This window comes from Nomia melanderi, chromosome 8 (genome assembly GCF_051020985.1).
Source record: "Nomia melanderi isolate GNS246 chromosome 8, iyNomMela1, whole genome shotgun sequence".
Classification (NCBI taxonomy): Eukaryota; Metazoa; Arthropoda; class Insecta; order Hymenoptera; family Halictidae; genus Nomia; species Nomia melanderi.
In genome coordinates this window covers 2,049,072-2,070,554 of record NC_135006.1, presented here as the reverse complement: position 1 = coordinate 2,070,554, position 21,483 = coordinate 2,049,072, and the positions used below count along the sequence as shown (strand labels likewise).

Here is a 21,483-nt window from a genome sequence, read left to right as displayed (position 1 = left end):
TCCGATACAATTTTCACACAAATTTGTTAAAAATGATTTCGATCTAACAAATAAATTGTTTTTCTCATTTCACACAATTTTCTTGGTTTAACACGAATTAGAAAAGAATTCATTTTCTTGTAACACGATGTACACAATTATTTCAATTCTAACATGAACTTTCATGTAGTTTATTCCATTATTTTTCTGATTTCTCAAACAATCAAATGTCAATTTTAAACCAATTTTTCACAGGAACTTCTGTTTCTCTACAGGTACAATATATTTATTTACACAAATTCTGGAACGCATCTATCGTGTGAAAATAGAATTGAATCGAGTGTACCGTTCTTTTTCTATTACAAACCAAGGAAGACACTCTACGATCATTCTTTCTAATTTTCCCCGTGCGGCAGATGTTGCAGCCGGTGTTGTTACGAGAAATGCAAAGACCCTGGTAGGATGCACTCCGATCCCGGAAAAGGAAGCGTTTCTATAGCTTCCTACGGGCAGAAATATGAGCCCGATCTGCGGTATCGATAAAAACGAGGCTCGGTTACCACCGCAATGCTGGGAAGCTAATTAGTGGATGCCAAAATTGTTGGCCGATGAACGGTTAGCCAGCCACCCACCAGCAACCGCGTGCGCGTCCTTCAAGAAACTTAATTACACGCATACCAACGAGACAGTAAAATATTACGATTCACCATTCAGACGAGCCACCGGCGTGTTTCCTTTAGGAGACGAGCGTGTTTTTCATTCTTTCCTTTTTAATTTATTAGCGAGATCCTTCTTCCTCTGAAAAACGATTCTTGCGTTGTTTCTGTGAAATATGCACTATTTAATGAAAGAGCCGTCTTGTTTGGTTTTTGGAAGTGCTGTAGGTTCATTTTTTCATACATCGAGATATTTAAGGGTTAGATCTAGTCAAATATCCTTGAAATTATTGGATGGTACAAAAAAATTTTTTTCTTTAATAGAATCACCAATTTAATTTAATTTTTTAATGCACCAATCAATGTAGCTCATTGTTTGCATTACCAAATTTGCAAAGGCAAATACGAATATTCTAGGTAAGAATCGTTAGTGATATAACACAGAGTTAGTTTTTCGAATCATAATTTTGAAAACAAGATATTCTCAATTGGTGTCCTACAATTACGAAAAATTCGATCATGTGAGCCGATTTTCGACTTACTGATGGACTTGTTCCACTTTTAATTCTGTTTGTTGTATTATTATATTATTACTATAGTTTCATAATATTAAAATTCACAGGAAAGAAGTTAAGGTTCTATTGAAATTCGATCTTTTCCAAATGACTTCGAGAAACCTAGTTTTCGAGGAAAGATTCGCGATCAACTAGTGATCAATGACCATCCCCATGGTTACTCGTATGCGTTCAGAATGCAACAAAGCACCGAGGATCGTACGTGTTCACGTGATCGCCATTAACGGCGTATCTCCGAAATTAATCTGGGACACGTCCCAGTACGATTCCGCTATTTCCCAATGTTTCTACGTGAAGTCCGCGTGATAAGACAGTCCACAATGTCCGCGTGAAACGCAACTCGGCCATTAAAAGACACCTGACCACGTCGACTGATACAATTTTATTCGAGTAATTTACAGCAGGTGACATTTTCATTTTACCATCTAAAGCCTCGAACTGAAAAAAAAATTGTTTTCCGTATCAAAAACATCAAACTTGTATGATTCTTTATAATTTTTTGTCAGAAGTTAATATAATCCCAGCATGAACTATCTAATTTCAAAAGACTATTTTATGTCTTTAAATTGCCATGATTATTACAAGTACTATACTGCACGTCAGCAAAAAAAATGTGGCTCCAGTTTTTCAATGCATCTTTGCAACCGTAAAATAAAAGATACTTACAGTTAATCATTTTCAAAGAAGAAACATTGTAGAATTAGACCATTTAACTGGTATAGCAAGAGATTCCTCCGAAATGATCATTATTATGGAAATGGAAAGCATTTGAACTCCAAAAATCTGTTTTTACTCGAAAAAATTAACTGTAAAGGTTTATAAAAAATTACATAATTGCGGTAATCCCAATGCGACTATGGCAAATAGAACACCCAGTGACTTATCATGAAACACTCGAAAATGTTAGATTCCGACGGCTCCGGTCCCATGCAGGCGAAACGAATTCGCCGGCAGATATAACGCGATACGGCACACGTTTTCGACGTGCACGGTAACATCAGTCACAGCGGATTATGTTTTGCGCGCTTGATTCTCTCACGGTAGAAATTTTATCTACGCTCAGGATAGCGCAGAATGTCCGCGAAGCGGTTGTACAATCATCGAGCGAAGTAATTTTCGTCGAGTAATCACCGCGCATCTCGGGAACTAGTAGTACGAGTCGCTCGGTACGAAGTAAATACACAGGAAACTAAATATGCATTTAGGAGAATTGAATTACACTTCGGCCGCTATTAACACTTAATATCGGTATACTCGATGAAATTTCCGTGACAATCCTTTTCTTCTATATAACGTAACAAGCATATGTTATCATCACTAAACGTACCGGTCTTACGACCGGTTCTAAAATTTCATTTAAAATTCTACATTTCCTTTCGTCCATTTAACTTTTTACCGATTCTTATGTTTCCCGATTAATCGGTTTTCCAAATTTTGCCTTCCCTTTCACTTCTGTTTCTGACAAAGAAAATTACCGATCCCGAAAATTGAAAAAATTATGAAATTTTGTGTAAGTGGAATAAGTCAAACCTATTACATTGTAATTCTTTTTGTGTTGAATTTCACTTCGAAGGGGTGAAACAACCCCTCGAAGCAATGCAGACTTTTCTTTCTCGTAGATTATCTTGAAAGTAAAAGATAGCGAGAAAAGGTTTAAACAAGAAATACATTGTTCTTTCACGTGTATAAAATTGCAAGATGACATTTTTCAAAATAACTCCACCATTAATATTCTATTATGTCTAGAATTCTTCTCTCTTTTTAATGAATTCTTAATACATTGCGTACCGGCTAATTTTCAGAAAACTGAATTGCGCGGACGATAATTTTCACTGAGGTCAACTTATACCACTATACATAGAAAAACTCAGATATCATATTGTTATGTAATATGTTTTAAATAGATAATCCAGTTCAAATCAAATTTTATATTGTTTTTGAATGCTGTGGTAATTAGCGAAGTTGCATAGTCTTTATATAAAAATGGGATTCCTTGTTGCCGGTGCGCAATGTGTTAATAACGAAGTAGTTGTATCGATCATAGTTGAGAAATAAATCAAGGAGTTAAAACAACGCGTAAAAACTACCAGTGTTCTAATTGACCGCGAAATAAAGGGATTCGTATAAAAAGAGTCCGCGTAAATCAAGGGTCAGGTGTACTTGAAAATGGTAAATGTCACCGTCCACTCGCACCTGAGGACCGAAGTGTCCGTCGACACGGAAAGCAAACAGAGAGTGGAATGGACGTGATTGGTGAAACAAAACCGACTGTCATGATTTCGCTGCCATTCATCGGTGAATTAAATCCCTTTCATCCGAGAGCACTCGCGCCCAAACCGCATAATTTCCAAGCAGCGATCCGATCGACTCTTCAAAGGCAGCGCCACAAAAGACTGTGCAACATCTGTTCGTATTTCTTTACCCAAACGATTATCGCATTATATTCCAGCGCGATACATTTCTGCCAGTCGGTACACAATGCTCACATACACTGACGGTCAAAAGTTTGGGACCAATACATCGGTCAACCGCTTACCCTGTGACATCCTGTCAACTCGTCATGAAAGTTTTCAGCTAAATTTGGCAAATCCAAATCGTACCTATTTTCTTTAAAAATGTGAATTCCATATTTCTTTTCTACTGCCAATGCTTAACGTCTAACGTAAACGTGGCGAATGGCATAAGTACCAAATTCTATTTGTTCCAATAAATTCTTAAAGTTAACCCTTTGCACTCGATTTATTTTCAGTGTTGTTGGTTGTAAACTTATATTTACTTTTAAGTAAATGAACGAAAGTAATTTACAGCGATAGAATTCATCGTTTTATATTTATTTTATTTATTCCTATTATAAAATTTATTTTTATGATCTTTTAAAGTATGGTATTTTTTAACCCTTCGCACTCGAGAATATTTTTCTCAACAAATATTCATTATTTTCTGATGAAATATCAGTGGTACTGTTTACAACTAACATAAAGAAATACCTTGCATAAATTAAGTGACGAAACTATTTTATTTAGATGTTCCATGTGTTGGTACATTATAAAAAATTTAATATAGAATTTTAATATGTGAATATGAAAATTTAATAAAAAATTAAAAGCATAGAGCAAGGGATTCAAAGTGAAACTTACCATTTTTTGTAAACAGCTTTTATTGGAGAATTTTTGTGTGTGATAAAGGAACATGGACATATGTGCTATTAGTTAGATATGAAGATATATCATTTCTAACATTTTATTTTATATATTTATAAAATACATAATTTTTAATTTGTGACGTTACGTATTAAGTGGTCCCAAACTTTTGATCGACAGTGTACGTGCCACGCTATTCCCGGATGACGAGGCACACCTTTTTTTGCACACTGTTGTCCTCATTTTTTCGTAAGATGCACGATCGAGCAATCAAGAGGCGTCGCGACGTATGTACGCACCATTATTCCGTTTCGAAGCTTCATCTGTTGTGAATGGGACTCGATGGTTATACGATAATTAACACGTTGACCATCGTGGTGGTCACCAGTGACCGTTGAAATTACTTGAAAACAATGACTAGAAGAAAACCGATGTATCAAAATATTTAATTACATGGGTAGATAAATGATAATGTAACTTCTTCTTTGAATCAGATAACTGTTACAGTAAATCTGATATGAAGACGAACCTAACTGACCCTAACAGTATCCATAAAGTTTTTCAAACAAATTAACCTTCTAAATTCATTATAATTAAGATATAACCATTCCGTAAATCTTGTATTATTATTCATACAACTAGTACATTATTACGCGATAAGTCATTATGCAATAAGTATTATTAAGTAATAAGTAATGTATAAATAACATTTGGTAACGCGATAATAAACAGATTATATATTTCACACCAACACAAGTGAAATCCACAGAAAATATAAGAAGAAAGAACTCCTCGCCTTGAAATAATTCTGACAGCTTTTAATTGAACACATTACGCACGGTAATAATGCGTGTACCGTACAATAGTGAATGGAGACTTGTGAGAACGAACACGTGGCGAGTCTTTTGACTGTCCGCGTTCGATGACAATTGGCGACAATCAAACTCGGAAAATCTAGCCGACTGTCAGCCGGTTGCCATCACAGCCGACTCAGAAAATGAAGCATTATAGTCTGTTACAACTACATACGTGAGTAAGCAAAATTGTTACAAAAGGACGTGTAGTGTCGATGTCGTGAAAAGATCGATTCCATGGAAAATGTCGCTATTTAGAGTGGAGGATAATTCAGAATACAACAATTTTTCCTGAGCAAAAACGAAATAACGTTCTGTGTTCTTCAATAGGTTGATAGTCTGCCATTTTGTTTCAGGATATTATTTTTTGTGATTATTTAGCTAAGAAATACAAATTCACACTGAAACTTTGCAAAATATCATAAAAAGGCCTATCAAACTAATAAATATATTTAACCCCTTGTTCTATGATTTATATCTTAACTATGATTGATACACCTACTTTATTAATAATAATTTATTGGAGAAACACAAAAATCCTAGATATTTCAATATCTATGCTTGCTCTAAACTATAATAACACTAAATGTACCGCGACCGGTCGAATGACACAAAGATTTGAAATTCTGCGATTTCTTTCGTCCATTCAACTTTCTATCAATTCTTATATTATCCGATTAATCAGTTTATCAGTTTTCGTCTTTTATTTTTATTAAAACAATTGCTCATGCAATCTGTTTACCTTTATTTCATAGCTAATTATTCAGCTGGTTAGAATGGAAACAGTTATATATATAAAGTACTGGTACGTTCAGTGATAATTGATAACGGAAGAGATAATATTCAATTTGTATTCGCAAAAAGTAAGTAATATTTACGTTTGTTAACCCTTAAATGCTGAGTGAGGTCCTCCTGGAGAGCCCAGTATGTTTACAGCTAACAACAAAATAACGGTAATGTTTCTAGAATAGACAAATCATCCGCAATACTTAACGATGAAAAAAGAGAAAATACATAAAATATGAAAAATTACAAAAAATTAAATTAAAATTACAAAATTCTTAAGGAAAAATGCTTTCTGGGCTCCCTTTAGGACTCCACTCAACATTTTAAGGGTTAAATTCTGTTTACAATTTTCACCGCAAGTCTGACACGTCATTATAAGCCGAGTCAGCATAAATGAACTCGGCTATCTAAAAAAAGATTGAAGACTTTCTGGGTACCCTTGCTATAACATTTTCTAATACTCCCCTAAGCCTATTATGTAAGTACAAAGCTTCGCCGGCGTTAACAATGAATATGGCTGAATCTTGGAAAGTGAAATGCAGCGAATGTGGATCGGCACGCGCGGTAATTATGTCTGAACACGTATTACGTGTCCTGTGAACGGGCAGGGGGTTGAAAACGGTCGTGAACGTGTTCCCAGCGAGCCGTGTAACCGTATTGTCGTAGGCGACAGACATTTCATTCACGGCGACTGAAAGTCCTATTACCTTACGGGCTGAAGAGGCCGACATTCGATCGCTTACGTCGCACAGTGGCCGATTTGGCAGTTTTAGCCGATCAAAATAAAAAACACCTATATATTCAGTTTTTTCGACAAAATATAGTGTTTCTAAAGAGCTATATATATATATATATATATATATATATATTTCAAGAATATTTAATATTTATATTTAATATTTATTAATTTATTATATAATAGTCAGTTATAAAATATATAATAAATAAATAAATATTGAATACTGTTAATTATATATATTTCTTTAAAAAATCGCACATTTACATGGAATATGTTACATTACGTAGCATACAATAAATAATGATAACACAATAAATAATAATATAGATTACAATCAATGATATAATATGTAATAGGTTAATAAATATTAACACTGAAACTACCAAATGGGTCAGAATGACCCATTTCAGATTTCTCCTTCTTGCAATTATTAAAAAGATAACGGATGTTTTCCTGAGAACTGAGTAAAGAAATTGATTTAACAATACGCAAATTGAATTGTAAATCAATTAAAAGCTTCAATAGATGCATTCTTGGAGTTTCTATAGAGGAATTTCAAAAAGTCAATTTAACTGCTCGGTCGTTTTAACATTAATCATAGTTAATATAAGGTAATTAAAATGATCGAAACTGAATAAATTATCTGGTTCTACGATAGACAAGTTCAAGTTGTGCATAAACGTTTACCGTGATACCCTTATTAACATATTTCACGACAAATATGAGTTTTGTATTTTTTCTTTAAATAATTATTGGAACAAACGAGCACGATACTGGTAAAACAAAAAGTAATACACGTTAAAAGCTGTGGACAAGTTGCAGCGAGATGTTCAAGGAAAAAGCCAGCGCTAAGGGCATCACCCTCTGTCTTTTGACTGTGTCCACGCATGCGTGCGACCCAGCGCTTGTTTAACTCGGTTTTGAACAGCATGACCAGGAAATCGAACCTCCAATTATTTCAGAAACGTAGCGACCACTTATGAAATTATGCAGAAATTTTCGGTCTGTATTCGCACGATTTGCACGTGGAACATAAATTCGGGTGTTTCCATAATTTCGAGACACATTGGATTTCGACGTGAACGATATCCCAAATAACACAAAATATTGACCCTATGAATGCCAGGGGAAATGTTCATACATATTCGAGAAATACCAGACAATTTTAAATAAAGGTACACGATTATAAACAAAAATATATATTTCGGTGAATTTTGATCTGAAATTCATAAAATTTGTACAATACTAAAAATATCTTAGACTTCCTTTATTATTACTACAATTTTAAAAAACTTTTCAAATTGCATGAAAGTGAAAGACATGCAATATCAAATTATTTCATTGAATCGTTTTATTATTATTGTACGTTCTTCTTGCCTAATAGGGAATATTTAGAATATAAAATGTTGGCAAATAAACATCGTTTAATTGACGGAATTATAATAATTCGTTCTGGTCGGAGGACACCGGTCACCCCCATAACATTCGACGTGTTAACAATGGAAGTAAGCTAACGCTAGAGGATTCTAATTATAATGAACCACTGCGTATATATGATAATGCTGACAATGCTCGCAATGGAATCAAACAATGAAGCGTATACTCGGCTAACGCAGGCCAAATGCACCTATAATATATTCCAACGAAAAGCTAGACAAACACAAAGAAGAATTACGTGTTTAACTGAAAAGATAAATAATTGATCGTTAAAAGAATCAGTATCATTTTGATTTTAACACTAAAACTAATGAATAATTAAAGTGATCTATTCTCAATTTCTCAATGAAAATTAGAAAATTAAATTACATTATTTGTATACGTACAAATACACAAATTTAATTAAAAATCTCTCGCAAAAACGCCTTTATGATTTAAATACTTGCAAAATAAAAATTCTGAAGTGGGTCAATTTGACTCGCCCGGTCGTTTTAGTGTTAAGATGACGCGTGTATTCGTCGAACGCAGTTAACTGGTTAATGTAAATCCCAGCAAACGAGTTCAGCGAACTTTCAACCAACCTCGAAAATATCCCTGCTAGAACCGAATGTCCGTTCTCCCGCTTTTCGTGCGTTCGATCGTGCAATCAGCCAAGCTTCTGCCACGGTAGACCGAGAGAGGGGGGTCAAAGGGTAGTCCGAAGGGTCGAAAGAGCGAGAACGAGAAGAACGAGGTAGAGTGGATCAGCATGGGCAGGTTTGATCATGTGACGAGCCGAACAACCAAGGTTATTCACGTTTATTCTGTGTTGCTCTTGGTAAGTACACATACACCACCGTGTATATCGCTAGATTTACGAAACACCTCAATTCGACATACATTGAACTTTATAAATATCCTTTGGTGAATCGTTTACGCCGATTTTAATTGATGCATTCACGCGGATATGTTGGCCAATAATATAGTTTTAATCCTTAGCACTCCAGGTTGTTTTGTAATCTATTAGCAATTGCAACTAATTTTTATAGTATTCATAGCGAAAATGAGAAATGCTATAACATTTCTTCGATCCATTATTTTCCTTCATAGTACAAAATTTGGATATGTGGAAAATCTAATAATTTTAGGGTAGTTTCTTTAAGATTCATTAAAATATTTAATATTATAACTGGTGCAATATTGGAGTATATAGAGTTCAAAGGGTTAACGCTAGAACTACCGTACCAGACAGAATGACTGGTTTCGATCTTTTAATTTATTATTGATACCTTAAAAGCTTTGAATATTCGAAGTGACCTTAAAAATAAATAGTTTCACTTGAATATTATAATGATCTATTTTTAGTTTTTATAACGATTACATGTCAATCGTATTAAATGCTCGGTAGTTTTAGTATTAAACATCTGATTTCTTTCTTGACCCAATATAAATAAGTTAATAAGAAGATACTATTGTGCAAAGATTCCTCGGATTCGTATTCTTCCTTTGTTTCGGATAATCGATGTTCGACTGCATTTTATTCGAGTTCCCAGGACCACCCTGTATACCATAAATTATCTGCCTTCTCTTCGTTGCTTGTCCGTTCGCGTCACGCGATCTCGATCGAAGGAAAGCCGTAGTTTTCGCTACGAAGTCGAAGAGATTGCGAGGTGGCCGAAGATTCCGTGTTTCTCGCGTTGAAGCGCATCGAGAAGAGAAGCCTTTCAACCGTAACAGAGCCGCTTTAACCGACTACCTCGAACTTTTTAATTGGGGATCGACTAATTGGTAGTTTATTCATCGATACAGAGTATTGCAAATGAAATCTCTTTGAATTAATATTCAATTATTGTACATAAATTTCGGATACCCATTTTTACAGTAACTTTACACCATTTTAAATGAGTACTCTTTCAAGCTTAAGTAGATGGTATTTTAAATACTTAATCATTTTATCTAACGTTGTAGGATTTAATATGCTATAGCGATAAACATGTTATTATAGTATTAGATATAACCGTAATATCAAGAATGTATGTGCTCAATTTAGATATCTATAGCACGTTCAACGAGTCGAGACACCAGATATAAACTAATAATGTGATGACTTTTAGACCTGATAGGGCTGTAGTTATTTTGAATGGATTGGAGTACAGTAAGAATAAATTAAAACTAACGCACAGTAAAGAAAACAAACAGTTTGCAATCTGAGTAATTAATATTTTATTATTCTGAACTTGATTCCTAACTATTATTGTCGTCACTGGTAACATTTATTATCGGAGGATCAATATTGTATTACATTATCATTTACAATCCAGTATTCTCAGTGTTCGACTAATTTTTAAAGAAAAGATAGTAAATAAAGAATATAAAACAGAAAAGAATAGTATATATTTTCAAACAGTGGTACCTCTACTTACAACAATTCGAAAAGATATAAAATTGTAATTGATAACCAACAAAATTTATAAATACTGCCAAGTAGGTATATTAAAGACGTTTAATGAGAAATCCGATGGTGAACAAGAAAGTCGTGTAAGCCATAAAATTTACATTCTGTTTTTTTTATTAATTTATGTAAAGTTAATCGAATCATATAACTTAACATCTATGAATGGCAATAAATCTTAAAAATCCTATATTCGTTTTTTTTTAATAACAGTCTAAAGTACTCGAAAGCATTTAAATCGAGGCTTTAGGTCAGTCACTCAAAAAAACAGAAAATTGTATACTACCATTTTTAAAGATCCCTCCTTTAATCATCTTAAACTCGTTTATTCGCTTATTTGTATCCTTGTGTCACGTTTTAAAAAATCAACGTGCAAGTACATCTGCACTTGACGTTGTGTTGCTGGTGTTACAACAAATTCGTCCTTCGTTCATTATGGCTTGTTAATATCTTGGAGCGTTCATAAAATGCAATTAACGTATCCCTACGATTCTTTGTCAATAAACGTTGACCAACTAATCGGTCAAGGAAACATTTTTCAGAGGTGTGTCTTTAAAATGTTGGAATGCTGCCAGTTTCGTTCTTTTTATTCAGATGAACATCAACAAACTTACTATCATCGGCATTCGCAAATTGCTGGCGCAGTTACCCGACTATAGAATTACAGGAACCTTCCATATTCAAAGTAGAAAGAAAGATGTTCGAACAATAAGATATCACTTCTATAATATTAAATCTCATTTGATGCTGTATTTAAATATTTATAGGTCCCGTATCTTTTGATTGAAGAGGCAAACGCATTCGTGCAAAGAATATATTGATAACAAAAGTAGTGAAATAAACAATTTCGTTACAATGAATATTGTACAACACTTGCACTAGTGTTTAACATAAATAAATGTAAAGAAATGATTCGTATGTTTCATTATCTGATTAAATAATTTCAATAGTAATATGAAACAATAACAATATACTCGATAATTTTTGTTGTTTGACACTTTGAGTAACAATACAAGACAGAATAATATAGATTACATATAAACAGAAATATATGTATACATAGATATTTGGAACAAGAGAGGGCATCTATTTTGAGAGATATCGGTTGCCCCACTGCCCAACATTTCAATTCTAGCATAATACGAAATCTTTCAATTTTGATCATTTGCATCAATACATAAACATTTTAAACGTACAATACTAAAAAACACAATGACTATCAATTATATATTATTAAAATTTATGGTTCTTCATTTAAGACGATCGGACGACGATTTCTGTCGAATACTGGATTTTAGTTACACTTTCCATTACATATAATGCAAAAGAATTTCTCATTTGAAAATGTGCTAAACAATGACTTTCCATTCCCAATATTGTTTACAATAAATAACTCGAAAAGTATACAAAGAAATTTCCAGTAAAATTGAAGTTTTTCATTGAAAGAAATGAGATAAGCACTAATAGTAAAATGCAATAATTAGCACTTAACACTTTGCACTCGTATGTCATGCTGGAGATGACAACATACATTTGTTACAGAACGTTGGAAACTGTTTTAAAAAGTACCACACTTGGTACAGTTTGCGTATTGCTACATCAATTTCCTCAATAATTTTTCAGAGAAATATCTGTGATCTTTTTAATAATTACAGAAAGAAGAAATCAGGAATGGGTCATTTTGACTCGTCTGATAGGTTCAGTGTTAACACATTGTTGACCGGTCACGAGTTAACTCGTGTTTTCATGGCCAAGCGTTGCCGACCGGCCACGAGTAAACTCGTGATGTGCTTTTTTTCGCATCAGCGTCGTTTTCTCAGTGCGCTGTTGGAGATCATACAGTGCAATTGTTGGTCAGCATACCCCAAGCTCTTTCTCTCGCTTATAAGATCCGTCAAGTTGCGTCCTTTGTTGTAAAAACATTTCAACGATGAGGGAACGTACCGATGAAGAATCTTTCAATGAATTATACGCAGATGTTTTATCTGATTGTCCGAGTGATTGTGAACCAAATTGTGGTGACTTGGAAAATGATACTGTATCAGAAGATAGTGAATCTGATATCAGATCACCAAAATATCAAAAAAGGAATATAATAGAATCAGATACTGACGACGAATTGAAAGAAGAGTGAAACGAACATAATATCACACCAAACTTAGAGAATTATTTAAATATTCCTGATGCAACTATTGAACTTGGTGATGCGCCGGCTATCAGTGAGGTCACGGCTTTATTTTTTGACAGTGGTTTTTTTTATTTAGTCGTATTAGAAATATTAAAAGTTGAATAATAAATAAAATTTATTAAAGTTTATTTATATTGTTTTACTTCCACATCCAAATTCCGAAATAATAGCCGGTGACATGAGATAAATTCTCAGTAAAATTGCCGGTCAACAATGTGTTAAAGCTGTTTGGCGATTCGGGCTATATGAAATATCCGAATGAGGCGCCATCAAAATAGGCTACCAGTGGCCGGCGTTGATGGGCTAAACTAACACACGAATAGAAAATATCAAAGGAACCGTGACACGCCTCGGCTTAACGGGAAAAAAGAGCACATGTGTTGCACGGCGGCGCACCGTGTCAGGAATGCAACGTTGAAAGTGGTTTCGCGTGGTCGAGCACCGTACGTTGACTCTATTCCCAACGTGTACCTGGCAGCAGGTGCTCTTGGCCCGTTGCTCGAGGGAAACGACTGATAACTCGACCCGCGTACCTACGAATGTTTGCATGCATCTATACGGGTGCTACACGCATACGCAGTAGTAGTTATATTTACATCTACCGTAACGCGTAGTAACACCTATGGATCCTCCAGTCAGAATAAACTCGATCACCTGCAACCTCTTCACCTTCCGTTCATAAGTTATCTCCATTCCGAAAATCTTGTATTATGTATTAACCCTTAGCACTCCAGGTTGCTTTGTAATCTATCAGCAACTGCAACTAATTTTTATAGTATACCGCGAGAATTTCGAACGTTTTGTGTGACGATACATATTCTTTCATAACAAAGGGAAATGGTATTAGAAATGATTATTAATGACTTGGTAGCACAGTACACGTGTTACACTATCATCTAGCTGTTTGTGTTACTAAGTATTTTTATTCGACATCAGTTTTCTTATTGTAATTGTATTTAAGCAATTTTGAAGCTCCGGTCACGGGTAATCACCGTGAGTTAACGTGTTAACAGAATTTGACCATCCTTCGAAACGAGTTGGGTTGATAGAGGCATATCTATCGCGATTTTACAGAAAAATTATTACTTTTAACATGACGCACGAGTGCAAAAGGTTAAAAACCTTATTTTCCAGTTCTCCTGAAAAATGATCATCTACCGGTACCTTTACCTTACAGGACGCGAGCCTTTCTGTCGATTTCAAAACAGTTTCCCATCCGCGTCGATCGACAGATCGGAATTCCAGGGCCCGCGAGCGGGACATCCGGCGTTCTCATCGGAATGCGCATTTCCATCGGTTTCTCGGAGACCAAGGAGAGGTCCCCCATCAGTCCTACTGATGGAAACGGAAAAGGGGACCTCGTTGAGAAACATAATAACGACAGCAACGAGAATAAAAGTAGGCCACGTTCGGTGCAACGGTTTGTTAACTCACACCCCATCGAAGTGTCTACTTCATTCACTCATGACGCGTTTCTTTCCCTCCACAGATGCTCGCAGCCCACTTCCGGCTGGCAGCTGTGAGGAAGGGAGCCTCCTGAGTTCCGGCAAGAGGGAGAAAGAGCTCAAGACCGAGGGGAACGTGGCACTCGTTCAATTTTAACTTACTCAAGATCGGTGGCCACGTGCTCCGAATGGAACTTTCCCTTTCCGCATTTTAAACCTAGAACCCGTGGGGTGCAAAAGGTACCGCAGAACCCACCAGGCATCTTCAAGAGCTACCTCTTGCGAAGAAAATTCACCGTGGATGATTTATTATCTGATGTATATTTAACCCTTCGCATTCGAAAGTTTTTCACTGGGAACATTCAACATTTTCCAATTAGATATTCTTTGAAACTTACTGATGAGAAAAAGTACACAGATTGCGAAACAAAGCGATTTGAATATTTCACATAATGATGCACAAAATCAACGCTATAGCTATATGAAACTTTATAATTTTGGTACATCAAATCAAGGGGTAACTGAGAATCAACTCTCGACTGCGAAGGGTTAACACGTTAAGCGCCGCGAAAATCTTGTCCGTTTTTCGGTAGAGTTATTCTTTCGTAGCGAAAGAAAGTAGGAACAATTATTCATTATTTGGCGTTGCCAACTTGCGAACTTATTAGTTCGTTGAATGTCTTTTCAAACATACCAATTGTCTAATGTTGCTTGTTAATATAAATGTTGAATGAAATCTTTGTCAACTAAATGAAAGCTAGTTCGTATCCCTATGGAAGGTTGCTTACAATGAAAGGGCGAGAAAATTCTGACGTAGAGAGTTAATTAGAAACATCTGGCTCTAGCACTATGGTAATGATGTGACAAAAGAAGAAAATACCTACATAAATAAAATTTCTACACTCGTTATTCATTCACATTTCTATGTTATATTGTATACAGTCTTTTAAAGAATGGTTACAATTAATACGTGATTATATGGAAATGAAATATTTTATTCGAAAAACAATATAAAACGTATTTTATACTTCGTTCATCGCCACAATATCCTTTTACAGTATGATAATTGAGTAAACAATGCTCAATTTTAAGCAAATTCGTGATACAGATGTACAGTTGCCTTTCAATGCAAACAATCAAATAACAACTGTTATTTATTTCACTTCAACGTTGTCCCTGTTTTTCATCAAAATTAATATTATAATAAAATTTAGTTGTAAATTGTATACAATCTCGAATAATTGTAGTTGTCGCGTTATCATTTATGCTATTATAAGTAACTATTAAATTATTCTACTAAAAAAGTCCTCAACGCTAGAAACATCGAGTGAGTGATATGTCCTCAATTTTTTACAAAAATCACAATACATTTTTTTGTATATAAGAAACGAATGAATTTATTTCATAACTGTCCGCAGAGGCATATTTACAGTTTCTATAACTCCAACATAAAATAAAGAAAATGTTTATCGATCGGGTAAATTTTAGTGCTAATTGCTTTTCCCACTCAATCACGTCGGCTTTTATGTCATTCTCTCTTGAAGCTCGCGGAGACTAACGTTGGGTATAAAAAATGGAGTTGCTGATTTAACACATTGGACACGTCACGAAACTGGCAGTTTTTGTCCTACGTTAGTGGGTCATTGAGCTGCACACACACACACACACACACACGCGCATATTCAGGACACTACTCCGCGCAGTATGGTTGCATAACCTTCAGAGTCAGTTATGCGCAACGTGTGAAACGTCAACTGATTTTCAGATATAATGAATTGTTCTTGCCTGATATACTGGGTGTCTAATTTGAAGGTATTTAAAAAAAGTATTTGAACTAAAACAATATTTATCGCCACGTGTCATAATCTCGTGAAATTTTTATTAACTAAATTTTTTAATTTCAAGTTACATTTAGTTTCTTATTTCCCTTTTAGATCATTTAAGTTTTCTAATCAGATTAGATTTAATGAAACTAATGCACTTGATATATACGAATATGTTTAAGACAATAGAGAAGATTTTCATCGTACTGAGCATTTACCTTCAAAATGAAGTCATCAAAAATGTCCCCAGCAAAAATATTGAATGGAATTACTGCACGTTTTATTTTAGCTGTATACCACCTTTCGAGACACCCAGTATATTTAATATGGCGCACGAATTAATCAGACGCAATTTGCTAATGCAAATATACTTTAATTGAGACATCAAGTTTTTTGTGTATCTAGGTATGCTATACGATGCAGTGGACATTAAGCGATTCAAATGTTTAGTCCGATTAACTGATTGATTAATGGTGATAATTGTCAATAGATAATTGAAGGAAATTGATGGTTGAGAAATCATAAATGAGTCAATCGATTACTAGAATCATTTGCCAATTATTAACTGTTAGCTTTTATTGCGAAAGAATGGCTGAAAGAACAAAAATACATTTTAGCAGAAAAATATCTGTTCGCAAAAGGATGATGTTCATACATATTTTAATATATTGTTAGTTTAGGCAGCATCGTGAAATTTTTGCCGAATTCTGCTATACAATAGTTGCTTGTGTTTCAAGTAACGATAATAGAAGTAAAAGAATTACAAAAGATCGTACACTGGAGAGAACATCAGTTTCTATCTTCAAACTGATTTATACATTTTTCTACGAAAGGAGTAACTCTGTATAAATTCCATTTAAAACAGTTAATTAGAATCATTAATATCATATTACATTATTATCTTGGCAGAAATAGTGTCTTAAATTTAGAATTTCAAATATACTACTGATAAGTTGAATTGATTCTAAAATTCAAGGATATCGCTGTTTAGTAATGCATGCGAAATTTTCTGACACGTGCAGATGTTCAAGAATCCCAGTTTACGACTGTTTGAGCTGACCTGAGGCGCCAACGGTCGTCATGGCTCTCAGTTACCTGCGTTAGACCGCAACACAAAGAGAAATATTTGCCGAGGTAGATGTATTAACTCTTTGGCTTGTAATATCGAGTCAAACTGGTTACAGGGGTCACAAATAGACACCATTAAATCTCAGTACTATTCATTTTTTTTTTTAATCGAGATAAGCTACTATTTTTCTGTCGTTAATATTTTTAATCTTTAACATCAATCGATCGTGTTCGATATTATTAAAGAAAACAGAAACATAGTTTTTCTTTCAAAGCTACATTTGAAATATTATTTTATTTAATTTCTACCCAATGCATTTGTTGTTTTCAATAACATTTGAGATAAATACATAAATCATTTCCGTGACATTTTTGAATGATTAATCGTTGGCTTTCCTTATTATCGCTATTTCGGGCGAAAACCTTGATACTTTTCCGTGACGGATACAAAGGAAGTAAAATATGTTCGAAGCTGTAAAGAATTCCATTACGACTTCGAAAAAGTTCCGTTACAGGTAGACGATTCCTGCGCGGAAGCGTGTGAACTACAGACACATGGTGGCAAGTTCGTGTGTTTTTCATGACAAATAACGACGCGCGTCACTGCGGCTTCACACGGCCACCTGGTCTGTATGAAAACAACCGTATACAACCGTTCTAAACGCATTGCAATGTGTTTTACCGCAAGCGATAAGCACAGTTTATTGGAAAATTGAAACGCTCGAAGCAAGTGCCTGAGTTTCAATGAACATACGTAAGTACCTATATAATACCTAGCAATTTTGTTAAATATTAACTAAATATTAACTAAAACTACCGAGCAGTTACATTGACTTTTCGAAATTCCTTTATAGAAACTCCAAGAGTGCATCTATTGAGATTTTAATTGATTTACAATTCAGTGTTCGCGTTGCTCAATCAATTTCTTGAATAACTTCCCAATGAAACATCTGTTATCTTTTTAATAATTGCGAAAAGAATACATCACGGTTAGGCGATTTTAAATTTCTGTTTAACAAACAGGTTAATCAGTTTCTCAGTTTTTGTCTTTCCTTTTGTCTCTGTTTCCACTAAGAAAACATTATCGCCTAGCTAGTTTACCTTAATCTTATAACCAATCACTTGTCTAGTACGATAGGAATAGTTATGTATAAAGTACTGGTACATTTCGTGTTAAAGAATTCAATTCCATTTGAAAATCATGACGAGACCCTCGCCAATCTATCAATAAAACAATGTAAACGAGCCGACCGATCAACTAAACAGTTTTCCTCGCAAATATTTTTCCCGTGTAATTCTTGCCAAACTGCGAAACAGTTAATCGGTTGAGGAACGAATCACGAGGCACATGCCAGAAAAGCAAGAAAGCCTATCATTGGTTGTGGAATTAATCACAGTAAACTCGCACACCTGCTCTCGTCTACCGAGCCTGTTATTAAGCGGCATTGCTTACCTGTACACTTCTACAAAGCCCTCCCGCGACCTTCAACCCTCTCGCTTCTAGACGAGGAGCAAGAACCAGTAAGTACATATCTCTCCCGGTGGGCCGATTTCGTCATTGAGAAGTGTGTTTGCAATGACGAGCCCTCAGACAGTCGTCACTTTCATTTCATTCAATTAATCAATTTCAATCTTCCATTGCAATTTGCCATGAAATGAATTGCACTTCAAGATATTTAATAAGATTTCTTCGAAGCGTAGAATGCAACAGCTAACCAAGACTTAACGAAAAAGTGGTTGCCGACAAATGAACAATAACATTTGATAGAAATTTCCAACGTGGTCACGTTTGGAAAAATCAGGGAGAATATTCGTGTGAAAAGTAATTTTAAAAGAACGATGAACCAAATTTCTTATAAAAAATTTATGAATAGAAGCACAATTGTAAATGGAAGTTACGTTAATTGAAAAAACACAGGGTTTAATAAAATTCCATTTCTTGCATCGATAATCGATTAAGCGAAAAACGTACGACTAAAAACTGTATTGAATTCCTTCAAATTTTCTTTTTAACTGATTAAAAGTTTTTATAAATTATAGATGCATATATGGTCTGCTTGTGATCATCGTGCATTTTTTGTGACCCTTGCTTTCTCAAAAGGAAACTAAAAGAGTTATGCTTAATTTTCAATTGAAACCGGAACCTTTTAATGCTACTGACAGATCAAAACCTGTTTCTTACAACGAACAGTCTTCGAAGTCTAGACGCTTAGATTGTGGTATCTCTGTCTTGTTTACTACCATTCGTCTCTGTCCGGGTAAAAATTAATATTTGATCTAATAAAATTTGGGGGGGATTTATTTTATTAAAAAAATTTAATTATTATAGAAAATTCTTAATAAATATATATTTGTATATAATATGTATTATTTAATAATTAATTGAGGTTAATTGTTACTATTATAAATTAAATACGTTATATTATAATAAATGTATATACATTTAAGGGGGATTAATATATTTAATAGATTATATAGTTAACTGCAAATGCAACTAAGTACATTTCTCTATTTCTCCATTTCTATTTTCTTCCGTCTTGCTCACAACGAAATAAGTCTGAAAACGTTGCGCCCGTCGTATTACATATGTACGTACGAAATCCTTTCCCCCGTGCACCTCCGTATAAACGTTGATTTATATCTAAACCCATCGACCTCTTTAACATTGGAACTACATTCCACTCAAAATGACTGGTTTCGGTTTTCATATTGCGCAATTACAGATATCTCGAAAGCATCGAATTTTCGAAATAATTTTGAAAATAGATAATTTCAGTTAAATACTAGAATGAATGTCTGACGAAACTGAAAATAATCTATTGTCATTGTCATTTTTACAGGGATTACACTAGTGTTAATTAACCCCTTACCTTATAACAACTTGTTAGACTCGCGATGAAGATTTTCAATATGATTTAACAAACACAAATATTACTCGATTCGTTCGCAGTCAACGTAAATATTATTCTTCTATTATTATACTTGAAAGCAAACATAAGCATAGAAAATGCCAAGAATTTGTCTCTTTTTCGAATAAATTATCAACATTAGAACTACCAGTAACAGTCGAAACGACTGGTTTCAAAAGATTGTCGACCGTTAAAGGTTAAAATATGCTGTTATCAATGATATTTTGTATAAATTTCATAAAGAAAATTTACAGCACAAAAGAATGATTCAGAGAATTCACATTTTCTTGTTAATCGCATGAGATATGCAAAAATATAAGGTACGCTGTCTCCGCGTATCAGTCGGTGCATTATGCATAGAAGAACGGTCGCACCGTAGACATTAGGTTATCGCTCGATTATCCCAGCCGTGTAACGACCCCGTTTTCCTCAAAGATTTCTGTTTACAATTCACCGACTCGACTCAGTAAAGATAAATCGTAATGGAATGTCACGAACTAGCGTAAGCAAGCGTGATCGAAGCTTCGCAGCCGTGACTCCCGCAGAAACTTCACTGCGCGTGAAAAAGGAACAACGAAAGTTAACCGCTCGCCCTATCATTTCTTCTAAACTCTGATCGGTACGATTACTTTATCATTAAAACTATAACCACCGAGCATTTGATACGATTGATATGTAATCTATATAAAAACTGTAACAACAAATTATTTTCAGTTTCTTCAGACATTCGTTATAGTATTCAAGTGAAATTAGTTATTTTCTAAATTATTTCGAACATTTAATGCTTTTAATCCTTTGCACACCAGAAACGTCTCTCAATCGCCGATTGATTTAACACAGCAGAATTGTAAAGTTCGATATTTAATATTAAATTTTGTATAATACATCAATACGTCAAGTATCGAAAGAAAACAGTTTTCTTTCTCAATATATACGCGATTTCTCGCTAAATCAAATTCACTAAAATGTCGCCTGCGTCTCATTAGGAAATATTGAGTATTTCCAGTGAAAAACTTCTGGAGTGCAAAGGGTTAAGATATTAATAATCGCGGAACAAAAAAACCGAAACCACTCATTTTTACTGATACGGTGGTTCTAGTGTTAATGATTTATTGGAAAAAGAAACGAATTATAGGCATTTCCTATGCTTATGTTTGCTTTTAAATAGAATCATTGATTACAGAAGAATAATATTTGCTTTGACTCCTAACGAATCGAGTAATATTTATGTTTGTTAAATTATACTGATAACCTTCACCGCGAGTCTAACGCGTTGTTATAAGGCAAAGGGTTAATTAAATATTAAACAGAAAAATATGAAATACGATAAAAGATAAAATGAAACCTTCCTTCGGTTACCCAAGTCTTCATATCGTAGAATCAATATAATTATAAAACAGCGTAAAGTGCGGTATTTTGATTTCTTTTAAAAATTTAAAAATATTTATATAAA

At 34.3% G+C, this 21,483-nt stretch overlaps 2 protein-coding genes across 4 annotated transcripts in view; one reads left to right on the top strand and one right to left on the bottom strand.

Moving 5' to 3' along the window:
- Positions 1–15,568, top strand: part of LOC116426465 (uncharacterized) — a 65,638-nt gene extending 50,070 nt beyond the window's left edge. For all 3 annotated transcript variants that reach the window (XR_004234916.2, XM_076369962.1, XM_076369963.1), the window contains 2 exons: positions 13,963–14,183; positions 14,275–15,568. Coding sequence is in view for 2 of the 3 variants with exons in the window: in XM_076369963.1 (XP_076226078.1) it covers positions 13,963–14,183; positions 14,275–14,325 (272 nt within the window). In the remaining variant the exon portion in view is untranslated. The remainder of the gene's footprint in view (positions 1–13,962; positions 14,184–14,274) is intronic.
- Positions 1–21,483, bottom strand: part of gukh (NHS actin remodeling regulator GUK-holder) — a 167,572-nt gene that overhangs the window by 131,604 nt on the left and 14,485 nt on the right. The window lies entirely within an intron of this gene.